The following is an 11,198-nucleotide window of genomic DNA, read 5'->3' on the forward strand; positions in this document are numbered from 1 at the left end:
ACACGGCGCGCGCGCCCGCTGCGGGATGTACCATTGGCGTCCCGCGCGGGGGGAGCCCCCAGAAGCGGGAATGCACCACTGCGGCGTCGGAGGGGTGTGGTTGCCATAGCGACAGGGCTGGGACGCCGCGGCCTAGCGCAGGGCCTGGGCCCGGCGCCTCCTCCCTGCGGTTCCCGCCGATTCCTCCGATCCCCCCCGATTCCCTCTGGTTCCCCAGCACTCCTGGGGACCGTCGGGCCCGGGGGGTACCGTGCTGGTCCCTCTCCAGCAGCCTGTCCCAGTAGGGCGTTCCCTCCATCCCAGGCTCGGTGACCCCATCGGTCCCTGGCCCGGTGGCCCCGTTGTTCCCAGGCGTGTTCCCCCGGCCCGGCCCGGCCTGCACCATGGCGCACCTCCTGGGCCACCGCGGCTGCATGGAGAGCCTGCGGGCCGACCTGCGGGACCTGCAGGCCGCCATCGCCGACGTGTCCTCCCGGGCCGGCGCCGTGCGCTTCCCCTCCTGGAAGTTCCCCGACAAGGTGTCCTGCGACCTGGACATGTCGGTGCTGCTGCAGCGCTACAGGCACAGCGATAGCGACCCCGTGTTCAGCCAGCACGCACACATGGTGCTGCTGGAGCTGCTCGTAGACAGGTGAGAGGCCCCAGGCAGCCCGAGCGGCTCCTGCCCCGCGGGGGAAGGGGGGTTGTGTGTTTTTGGCGTGCTGAGCTTTATCTAAGTTCTGGGGAAGGTTTTGGGCACCTCAGCAAAGAAAGAAGTTAAAGCTGTTAGAGAGCGTCCAAATGAGGGCTGAGAGGGTGGTGAAGGGCTGGAGGGGAAGCTGAGGGTGGGAGCACTTGGTCTGTTCAGCTGGAAAAGAGAAGGCTGAGGTCAGACCTCACCGAGGGCAGCTGCTCCCGAGGGACAGCTCTGCTCTCTGTGACCAGGGATGGGATTCAAAGGAATGGCTGGAGCTGAGCCATGGAGGCTTAGGCTGGATGTCAGGAAAATGTTCTTCCCCCAGAGGGTGCTCAGGCACTGAGCACGTTCCCCAGGGAATGATCACAGAATTAACTAGGTTGGAAAAAACCTTGGAGATCATCAAGTCCAACCTGTGAGATAACACCACCTTATCAATTAAACCATGGCACCAAGTGCCACATCATGGCCCCAAGGCTGCCAGAGCTGCGGGAGCCTTTGGACAATGCTCTCAGGCACAGGCTGAGATTGTTGGGGTGTCTGTGCAGGGCCAGGAGTTGTTGGACTGGATGATCCTTGGGTCCCTTCCAGCTCAGGATATCCCATGGTTTTATGAAGTCTTTCGGATCCCTTGTTGCCCGTGTATTTCCATGATGAGCAGTGCCAGCACCTCGGCCTCATGCCCTGCTGAGCTTTAAAACCCGACTCCTTTCCCTGCTTAGAGCTGCCAGCACAAACTGGCCATGAAGAAGCAGAGCCAGACATACTCCACCCAGGAGCTGAGGTGGAGCAGATGGGACAGGATTGTTGAACTGCCTCCCAAAACCTTGGAAACACTCGGACACAGCTGCATCGACAGCCCTGGGAGGCCAAAACCCCTTCTGCAGTGTGGGTGAAATAAAAACAGCTCTGGTTTAAAAGACGAGCCGTTCCCACCAAGCTCTTGGACCTAAAAATCAGGATTTGCTGCAGCATGGGTGCCTCAAATCTTTGGGGGGAGCATAATGGCAGCCTCTTAGAAGTGGTTGCTCCATGAAGTGATGCAGGCCTGGGAAATCCCAGGAGCACCAATCCCACCCTCCTGCGTCGCACTGGCTTTGTCTGGGTGACAGGGAGGGGGCCGACCTCCGTGCCCCAGCTCTCATTGCCAACTGCCGTTGCTCCAAGCTGTGTTTTCCTGTCGAGACAGGCTGCTGCTGCTGCTGCAGAGCTTCACTGGGTACGTGGAGATGGTGCTGAGCGGGCGGGCGCTGCCGCCGGCACGGGGCCTGGGACCCTGCATGTCCGCGGGGCTCACGGCCAGGACCTTCTGGAGCACCATGTTGAAACTTGGCGCCTTCTGCCAGCAGCTCCGGGATGAGGTGGGACATTTGGGGACATCCCATGAGCTGAGTCACTCCCTTCCTCCCCCAGGATTTGGATCGTGGTCATTCTCGGACACCCTGTGGCCACGCCAGATGTGCGTGCACCCTTTGAGCGTCACACATCTGTCCCCTCCCAGCCTGAGTCCCTTCCCTCCAGCGCTCCCAGCTGTGCCACTGCATCCATCCTGCTCCAGGATTTCAGGATGAGTGAGCTGGGCTGCCTCTAGAGCTTGGAAAATATTCTCCTTCTGCCAAAATGCTGCAGCTCTGCTGACCCTACTGTGGGTCTGAGCTGCCTCAAGACAGTGAAATAATTGGTGGTAAAAACAACCTGTCCCTCCCCCGCATTTTATTTTCCCAAAATGATCTTTCTCATGGAAAAGGCTCGCAACAATCTGTGTGGCACAACCAGGAGGCAGTGCAGGGGGTGGGAAACAAAGGGTGGTCACAAGGAAGGGAGATGGGGAGCAGGTTCTGCTGCTGAGGCTTCCCCTTGGTCACCATCCCTTGGCAGCACTGCTGTCCTATCCCCACACCTGATTTGGGCTTTTATGGGTGATTTCCAGTTTGATCTGGGCTCTGATTTTCTTCTGTGTTCTCTTCCTCAGGAGAAGGATTGCAGGCAGGAGACCCCCACACAGCAATCCACTCCACCCCCTGCTCCCCAGGCTGGGAAACCCGAGAAGGAGCACCTGAAATGCTCCTTGCCAGATGTTTTGGAGTCAGGAACTGCCCCAGAAGCTGCCCAGTCCCCTTCTGTGTGCCCATGTCCCAGTGTCCGTGTGCTGGGCAGCTCAGGCAGCTCCCAGGCCAGGGCTGGCCCCAGCCCAGCTCCGAGCACCCGCAGTGTTCCCACACAGACCTCGGGGTCACCCCTGGGCTCCTGTGACACCTGCTCCAGCACCCAGGCCAGCCTCCACGAGGTGGGCAGAGCCATCACCAGCATCTGCCAGAGCCAGAACATCCCCTCGGCTCTCAGCAAATTCCAGGAGGTGCTGGAGGACAGCACAGGGAGAAGGAACCTCTCTGCAACAGACGTGAGCTACTGGGCCTCGGCGCAGAGCAAGGACCTCTCCCGGATCAGCAAACACCTCCAGGGGCTGCTGCAGCAGGTGAACCCTGTGAAGGCTGAGCTGGAAGAGATGGGCAAACAGAAGGAAAAGCTGCAGAAACAGGTCCACGACTTTTCCAGGAAGCTGCAGAAACAGGTAGAGGACTTTTCCAGGAAGCTGCAGGCAGAGAAGGACACCCAAGCAGAGCAGCAGAGGAAGGCTGAGCAGAGCCTGAAAGCCAAGGACAAGGAGCATTCCGAGGCTGTGGCCAGGCTGGAGCAGGACAAGGATGACCTCCGAAGAGGTACAGAGCTGTTCCCAGCATCCCCTCCCAGGCCCAGGGGGATTTGCAGGAGAAGAACGGAGTCCATGGGCAAATTTTGGCCCCACCACAAACAAAGCAGGGCTTTTTGTAGGTGCTGGGGGATTTTCCCTGCTGTGAGGCTAATCCTGGGCAGTGGGAGCTGGTTGTCTGTGCCCTGTCACTGCCTCCTCCCTGGTAGCATGGCAATCACTGGATGAAAACACTGGTGTGGCAGTTTGCTGCCCCTTGGTTTAGGGATTTTTTCTGAGGCACTGATTAATTAGAGGGTTTTGTGCTGATTTAGGAGCTGCTGTGCTGGAGGAGCGACTCTCGGCCCTGCAGGAGGAGCTGGCAGCGAAGCAGGCGGCTGTGCAGGAGCTGGGTAAGGGGCTCACCCAGGGGCTCACTCAGCTCACACATCTCCCCCCTCACACCAATCTCAGGGGTGCTTCACACCCACATAGCCCCCAGCACGCCCCAGATTGGGCTGTAGAGCTGGTGGGGGTGGGCAGAGGAGGGGCCTCCTTCAGAGCAGCACCCCAACGTCACCCAGTGCCAGAGTGGGCTGGTGCTGGTGGAGGTTTGGGGGATCACAGCCCTCGTGCCAGACCTGCCTCCCTTTGCCAGGACCTGTGGAAGGCATGGGGTGCCCCTGAACCACAGAATCATGGAATGATTTGGGCCAGAAGGGACCTCAAAGCCCATCCAGTGCCACCCCTGCCATGGGCAGGGAACACCTTCTACTAGCCCAGGCTGCTCCAAGCCCCATCCAGCCTGGTCCTGGACACTGCCAGGGATCCAGGGGCAGCCACAGCTTCTCTGGGCACCCTGTGCCAGGGCCTCCCCACCCTGACAGGAAAGAATCTCATCCCCATATCCCACCTAGCCCTGCCCTCTGGCAGTGGGAAGCCATTCCCCCTTGTTCTGTCACTCCATCCCTTGTCCCAAGTCCCTCTCCACCTCTTTTGGAGCCCCTCTAAGCACTGGAAAGGGTTCTTAAGTCCTCTCCGGAGCTTTCTCTTCCTCAGGCTGAACACCCTCATCCCTCTCATCACCTCCATGGACCTCCAGCTTCTCCCCCCTGCCCAGCCTGGGCCACAGTCTCTGTGTCTCCCCAGAGCTCTCCAAGGCCACCTTGCTGGAGGAGATGAGGACCACGGTGGTGGCCCAGAGCCAGATGCTGGAGCTGGAAGAGAAGGTCCAGGTGCTCATAAGCCAGAGGGACAGCCTGGACCAGGAGCTGAGTGCCACCAGCATGCAGCTGGAGAAGGAGAAGGTCCGTGTGGAGAGCATGTTCCGGCACGAGGAGGTACGGCCGGCTCCAGAGCAGTGGGAATGCCTGAGTTGCTGCCCAGTGTCAGGGCTGTGGGGAATGGGTGCCACAGCCCCACACAGGCTCACCCCCCCACCACAGTCCCTGCAGGCCAAGCAGAGGAGCCTGCTGCAGCAGCTGGACAGCCTGGACCAGGAGCGTGAGGAGCTGCAGGCCAGCCTGGGAGAGGCCGAGGAGGAGAAGGCCCAGCTGGCGGAGCAGCTGGAGCAGAGCCAGGAGCAGAGTGGGAAACAGCTCCAGGTACAGCAGGTGAGTGCTGGCACCCAGGTGTGGGACACAGCCTGTGCCACAGGGGTGTCAGGAGCCACACACTGCCCCGTCCCACACCCACAGCCAGAGTTCTCCCTGGAGGGGCACTCTGGGACCCAGGTGACATTGCCATATGGCCATGTCCTCCTGGGATTTCCTGGGGAAGAGCCCTTTCCCTCCACCCCATTGCAGACAAGTCTTTGGTTGAGTCAGGGCAAAGGGAAGCAGCAGGAAGGGACATCTTGGGGTGCTTCCACGTCTCCAGTGCACCCCTGGACGTGCTCCACACTTCATGGTTGGTGCCCCTGCTTCCACTGCGCGCAGGGATCTCACAGCTGAGAGCCCGCACATTGTCACTGTCCACTTCCCACTGCCACAGGACATCCTTACCGCAAGGGAAGGGGGGGAGCTTTCCACGGGGGGCTCAGTCCTCACTCTTGCAAACTTCATCTCCTCCCTCCCATGCCATGCAGGAGCTGCTGGACACGCTGCAGCAGGAGAAGCTGGCCCTGGAGCAATGCATCCTGGAGCTGCAGGCGAACACATCTCGGCTGGAGGAACAGGCACAGGAGCTGAGGGAGCGGGAAAGGCTTCTGGTGTTCTTCCCTGACCTCCACATCCCCACTGAGACGCAGTTTGAGAGTAAGGGAGCAGATGGCAGCACAGTGGGTTTGTGCCTTGGGGTCCCCAGGGCTCCCAGGGCATCCTGCTGGCCCCAGACACTCCATTTGTCCCACGGATAGCCAGGAAGGGCTCAGCCCTTGGGCTGTGCTAAGCTGTGACCATCCCAATGTGCCTTCCTACATGGGTGCTGTGCATCCCACGTCTGAGCCAGGATATACAGCAGGACCAGAACATGGCAGAGCTCCCTGTGCCCACAGGGTTTGGGGTCCCAGCTGCCACTTCCCGGGCTGTGCCGCTGCTCCCTGCCTGGGGCAGGCTCCTTTCCTTGGGAGGCAGGAGGGGTGCCCACACCTCTGAGCAGGCAGCAGCAGCAGGCTGGGCTCTGTTGGATTTTGTTTGCAGGCAGTGGGAACTTGACAGAGGACATGGAGAGTCAGCTCCAGGCCAACAACATCCGGATTGAGGTGCTGCAGCGGGAGAACGCGCAGCTCGAGGCTCTGCTCACCAAGGTGAAGGTGGCTGCTGAGCAGGGCATGCTCAAGGTGAGCTGGGTGCCACAGGGTGGGTGCTGTGTACCCCAAAACCACCTCATGGCCCCCAGACATCCTCTGGGGACCCCAGGAGGGCCATGCCCAGGCTCCTCATGCTGCTGGGAGGTCACTCTGGTTTAAGTGGTGGTGAAGCTCTTTTCCATCACTGTGGTTATTGTGCCACCAGCTCAGTGATGGCTGAGCGACATGACTGGAGCTGAAGCTGCTGGGGGGGAATTTCACCCCGTCTTACCTTCCCTTCCCCAGCTTGTCCCACAGGCCCAGCTGGGGTCCCAGCTCCACAGGGAGGCCAGCAGGCAGGACACTGGGTGAGTAGGAACCCAGAGGAAGGAGCTGGGGCAGATTCCCTGCTCTTCCTCCCCTTTAACTGCTCCCACCCCACAGCTTCTCTGCTGAGCACAGGTGGCTCAGTAGCAGACGCAGCAGGAACAGCACAGGGATGTCGGGATGCATTGACAAGGCCTGGCATGGAGCAGCCAGCAACCAGCACTCCAAGCAGCTCCGGGCAGAGCCCACATTCCAGGGCAAACCCTGCCTAACACTCCCAGTGCGCCGCCTGGTGCTTGGCCTCCCCTCACACCCCACCGGGGCTAACCGCAAATAAACATTTATCAGTCTGCATTTCCTAACAGAGAAGTGAAGTGTTCCACCAGCAGCCACCTGCCCTGCCCTCGGGACCTCGTTACTGCTTCTTTGTGCGTCAGGAAGGCCCATTCCCTTGGGAAACCTGGCCTCTGCCTGGTTCCTTGGGGAGCTGCCCCAGGGACGTTCCTGGCCACTGGAGCTCAGTCACCCATGGCTACGCTGCTGCTGGAGTCCCCAGAAGAGCACTGACTGTGCTGATGGCCGGGCACAGCGTGTGCTATCTCCTGCCAAGAACCATTCCCAAGGGGGGCTGGGATGTGGCCACACTTGGAAGAGGAAAGCAGAGCTGGCCTGGGATGAGAGGAGTCCGAGCCGTCCTTAGCCCACCAACACAGCCACAAACTGGGGAAGTCATTCCCCCTTCCATGAGCACCCAGAGGGGCTGGGAACCACCAAGTCACTGGAGCAGGCTGGCCCTGACCTCTGAGCTGCCTCACCAGCCCGATGAGCCCCATGCAAGCCCCACACAAACCACACAGCCAGTCCTTGCTCCACGTTTAATAGGGATGGACACGTGCCACGTTGCAGCCCGTGGGGCAGGACCCGGGCAGGACTCGCGGCGTGTCCCCGGTCACCGTGCTGGGTGAGCCAACCCTGTGCTGGCTCTGCAGCCAACTCGTGCCATCCTTTCTAATAAGTTATTATAAATAAAGTGTCTGACCCCTGCCCTCCCACGGTGAGGCCTCAGGTCACCCCACAGCCCTGCCAGCCCCAGTCCTGGCAGGTCTCTCACTCACCTCACTGGAGGGGCTGGCACTGCAGCTGGGCTCTGCCCACCCTGCCACGGCCACCAGCAAATAGACGAAAAACCCAAGACTTAGAAAAATTGCTGTGGACAGGGCAAGAGCACAGCAGGACCAGGGCTCTCTCTCCCTGCCCCAGCCCCCATCCTGTTACACCCATGGGTGCCCCGTATCTTCCCTCCCCAACACTGCCCATCTGGACCCCCACCCCTCTACTCACACCCAGAAGGAGAGCCCCAAGTCCTTCCCTGTCTGAAGTCCGGGCACTGTGACGGGCACAGCCACGCTGACCCTGCTCCAGCAGCAAGCACTGCTCACCGGGCACCCCCTGCCCCCCTCCCTGTCCCTGGAGCGGCCGTGGGTCTGTCCCTGGAGTGTGTCCTTGGGCCAGCTAGCTGTCCGTGCAGCAGTTCCCTGCAAGGGAGGACAGAGAGCCTTGGCACAGGGGGCCTGGCGGGCTCCAGGTCCTCCCCAGCCCGTGCCCAGGGTCAGTGGGGGCTCGGCCGGGTGCCAGAGTGGTTCTCACCCAGGATGTTGCGCTTGCAGAGAGGGCAGGTCTGCTGCAGCAGGAGCCAGGGATCCACACAGTCCCGGTGGAACTCGTGGGAGCAGGGCAGCACCCGCAGCCACTGCCGGCAGGGAAGTGAGGACACATGTAAGCACAGCCAGGCAGCTGGGACACAGCCTGGAGCCCGACAGGGACACCCCAGCCCGGGCCAGCGACAGGAGGCTCGGCCCAGGGCGTGCTCAGTGCCCCCAGTCCCACCTGGCTCTTGTGGAACTGGTCCAGGCACACAGCACAGCTATCGATCTCGCAGGCCCGGCTCCGCGGCGGCTTCCCGGGGTGGTACCGCCGCATTTTCAGCGCCGACAGCCGCTGCCGGATGTGCTGCTTCAGGTCCAGCTGCGAGGGCAGAGCCGAGGGTCAGAGCCCACCCCACAACCCCCGGCATGAAGCACAGCAGAGACATTCCCACATTCCCACCTCGGCATCCCGCTCCGACAGGTCCTGCCGCGACTGGCGCTGGGCCTGCACCATGACCCCGGTGCAGAGCAGCAGGGCGATCAGCAGGATGGTGTTCCACAGCTGCTGCAGGTACTTCTGTGGGGACAGCGTGGTGGGGACGGGAGGCAGAGACCCGGCCCCATCCCAGCCCCACTCCCAGCCCCGCTCCCGGCCCCACCGGGACCCCAGCGCCGTACCTGGACCTGCGAGCTGCTCTCCCCGGGGCAGATGACCCCCTGCCACTCCCCGTAGAGGCCCCCTCGGGACAGGCCGCAGGTGGACCACAGCGTGAGGGTCACTCCCTGCAAGGAAGGACACGGCATTGCTGATGGTCACAGCAGCGTCCAGCAGTGCGAGCACACGTGTCCCGGGAGGAGGAACACTGGTGCTGCCAGCTGCCCTTTTCCCACCTTCCCTGCTTCCTGTAGCTGCTTCCCATGGATCAGGGAAGTCGGGCTGGGCACAGTCAGGCCCTGCCCTGGCAGAATGAGGAAGAGGAGGAAGGACAGACATACCAGGTTCTCCAGCAGCACTGCCTGGTACGTGATCTTTGCCGTAGCCCGGAGCCCACTGTGAGCAAAGAGAAAAGTGTCAATTCCATGGACACAGCAGGATCCAGGCACAGCTCCCCAGTGCCAGGGAGCACCCACTCCCCACAGGGATGGGCAGTGACCAAGGGGGACCAGAGGAACACACAGGGGAGGTGGCAGCGAGACACTCCCTCCCAAGCCATGCCCAGCCCTCAGTGACCCTGCAACGGGCTCTTTCTCCCAACCCAGTGCCTCAGTTTCCCCATGTGACACCACTGCAGCAATCCCGATGTCCCACAGGTCAGGAGGATCAAGGGGGTCCCACTGCTGCTGGTAGTGGAGACAAACACCCACAGAGGTTGTGGGGATGCCGGTGCCATGACAAGAACCAAACCATCTGGATAATTTCTACTGAGAGTCCTAAAGTGCTTGGCTGAGGCCACTGTCACACCAACCACCACATGGGGACCCATGGAAGGGCTCCAGCCCTGGGGAAGGGCCGGATCTGACCCAGATCTCCCCCAGAAACACATCTCAGCCCCAGCTGGCCTCAGCATGGTCCAACACCACCCCAGCAAACATGACGGGCTGAGTGAGAGACCCCCGGGGTGGTCCCTGGGTGTCACAGCCCGGTGGGGGACAAGGCAAGAACAAGGCAGTGACAAGGCACGGACCAGGCAGGGTCCAGCCCCTCCCACACGCCAGCCCATACCGCAGCAGCGCTCCCAGCAGCCTGGTGACGTTGTCCGAGGACTGGATGATGATGACGGGCTTGGCAAGCAGTTGGGACACATCCAGCTGCACCAGGAGGGAAGCGGAGCCGTGAGCGGGGCACGATCCCTGCCCGGCCCCACCACCAGCACTGTCCTACCTCACGGATGGCGTTCTGGTTCAGCGCCAGGATGAGCAGGGCGGAGGCCCCCAGCACAAGAGCTCGCTTCATCTGCAGGGACAGTGGGGACACCATCAGGGGACAGCGGGACTGTGTCCCCAGCAAGCTCCTGTCCTGCTGCAGGAAGCACCCAGAACCTCTTTGCCATGGTGAAGAGTCACAAGGAACCCAAGAGGGGTCAGAAGCTGTCAGAGACCCACCGGCCACCAAGTACAGACCAGGACCCCCCAGATTTGGCTGGGAGATACCCCAGGTGACACCCCTGTGGGTTTGTGACCTGCAGCCCCCAGGCCAGGCAGGGGACGGGGCCAGGCAGAGGGCACAGGGTCAGGCAGAGGGTCACCTTGGTGACAACGGCGGTGGTGAAGGACTCCTCCTTGGCACCCCGGGGGCCCTCGGCTGGCTCCTCAGTGCCCACGGGCACCACCCCAATCCAGCTGTCGGCAGCGCCCAGCTCCGGCTCCACGTCACCCACCTGGGGACACGGCAAGGAGAGGAAGAGCTGGGATGCACCCCAAGGTTCAGGGCACCCCCAAAGCACCCCCATGCTCCCAGGGGTCCTGGGGAGCCGGGCACTGTGTGGGGACAGGGACAGCAGCTGGGGTGGCACAGGGAACACGGCCTGGCCCCCACTGCCTCTGTTCCCCTGCCTGCACGTGCCACACCCGGGCAGTGGGCTACCTGCCCTGGTCAGTCCCCCAGAGTCTCTGGCCTCCCCACCAACACCCAATGACTTCCAGTGCCCTCCAGCTCCCACTTCTCCCCTGCCTCATTCCTGTCCCAGTGCCCAAGGTCTCACCCCAGCGCCCACTGGCCCACAGTGCCCACCGACCCCCCCTCCCTCCCACACTAACCGCTGCCCTGCCAATGCCCACTGGTGCCTTAAAGTGCCTCCCGGCTCCCCCTGCTTCCCCCTACTCCCCCCCAGTCCCCACTGTTCCCCTCCCTCCCTTCCTGCCCCCTGCCCCTCCCAGTATCTCCCAGTGCCCTCCAGTTCCCACTTCTCCCCTCCCAATCCCTCGCCCGTGCCAACAGCACCCCCCGGCCCCATTCCCCGTCTCCCCCGCTCACCAGCACCAGGCGGCCTTGGATCTCCATCTCCTCCCGCTCCCCCCGCGGGCCCCGGCCCGGCCCGGTCCGGCCGCCCCCCGCTCCCAGCACGGCCCCGCGCAGCGTGTACGAGCCGCCGGGCGCCGCGCCCGCGCTGCCGGCCCCGCTGCCGGCCCCGT

At 62.4% G+C, this 11,198-nt stretch overlaps 3 protein-coding genes across 3 annotated transcripts in view; 2 read left to right on the top strand and 1 right to left on the bottom strand.

Annotated features, from left to right (window-relative positions):
- Positions 1 to 28: 28 nt before the first annotated feature.
- Positions 29 to 635, top strand: LOC121662511 (coiled-coil domain-containing protein 157-like). The gene has a single exon (XM_042023729.1). It carries the CDS (start codon positions 384 to 386, stop codon positions 633 to 635), a length of 252 nt encoding a protein of 83 aa, XP_041879663.1. The 5' UTR covers positions 29 to 383.
- LOC121662436 (coiled-coil domain-containing protein 157-like) lies at positions 545 to 6,774 on the top strand. Its single transcript, XM_042023585.1, has 10 exons — positions 545 to 631; positions 1,399 to 2,037; positions 2,649 to 3,396; positions 3,701 to 3,778; positions 4,515 to 4,705; positions 4,811 to 4,978; positions 5,452 to 5,620; positions 6,005 to 6,144; positions 6,400 to 6,461; positions 6,538 to 6,774. The coding sequence occupies exons 2-10, from the start codon at positions 1,906 to 1,908 to the stop codon at positions 6,755 to 6,757; spliced, it is 1,908 nt and encodes a 635-aa protein (XP_041879519.1). The 5' UTR covers positions 545 to 631; positions 1,399 to 1,905; the 3' UTR covers positions 6,758 to 6,774.
- A 507-nt stretch (positions 6,775 to 7,281) lies between these two features.
- The window catches only part of RNF215 (ring finger protein 215), a 7,262-nt gene continuing 3,345 nt past the window's right edge, over positions 7,282 to 11,198 (bottom strand). The window contains exons 2-11 of the mRNA XM_042022860.1: positions 11,041 to 11,185; positions 10,313 to 10,444; positions 9,949 to 10,020; positions 9,790 to 9,875; positions 9,063 to 9,117; positions 8,745 to 8,849; positions 8,527 to 8,643; positions 8,308 to 8,445; positions 8,068 to 8,170; positions 7,282 to 7,955 (exon numbers count right to left, since the gene is read on the bottom strand). Of these exons, the coding sequence (XP_041878794.1) occupies positions 7,933 to 7,955; positions 8,068 to 8,170; positions 8,308 to 8,445; positions 8,527 to 8,643; positions 8,745 to 8,849; positions 9,063 to 9,117; positions 9,790 to 9,875; positions 9,949 to 10,020; positions 10,313 to 10,444; positions 11,041 to 11,185 (976 nt within the window). The 3' untranslated portion in view covers positions 7,282 to 7,932. The remainder of the gene's footprint in view (positions 7,956 to 8,067; positions 8,171 to 8,307; positions 8,446 to 8,526; positions 8,644 to 8,744; positions 8,850 to 9,062; positions 9,118 to 9,789; positions 9,876 to 9,948; positions 10,021 to 10,312; positions 10,445 to 11,040; positions 11,186 to 11,198) is intronic.

Source organism: Corvus kubaryi, unplaced genomic scaffold (genome assembly GCF_017639235.1).
Source record: "Corvus kubaryi isolate FWS band 111438036 unplaced genomic scaffold, C.kubaryi_AGA036_p1.0 127, whole genome shotgun sequence".
NCBI lineage: Eukaryota > Metazoa > Chordata > Aves > Passeriformes > Corvidae > Corvus > Corvus kubaryi.

Excerpts from the sequence above, each read along its gene's own strand:
- LOC121662511 (XM_042023729.1), top strand. The coding sequence starts at position 384 with ATGGCGCACCTCCTGGGCCACCGCGGCTGCATGGAGAGCCTGCGGGCC.
- LOC121662436 (XM_042023585.1), top strand. The coding sequence starts at position 1,906 with ATGGTGCTGAGCGGGCGGGCGCTGCCGCCGGCACGGGGCCTGGGACCC. Across the intron at positions 2,038-2,648 it reads GCCAGCAGCTCCGGGATGAG|GAGAAGGATTGCAGGCAGGA; the intron begins GTGGGACATTTG and ends TCTCTTCCTCAG. Across the intron at positions 6,462-6,537 it reads GCCAGCAGGCAGGACACTGG|CTTCTCTGCTGAGCACAGGT; the intron begins GTGAGTAGGAAC and ends CCCACCCCACAG.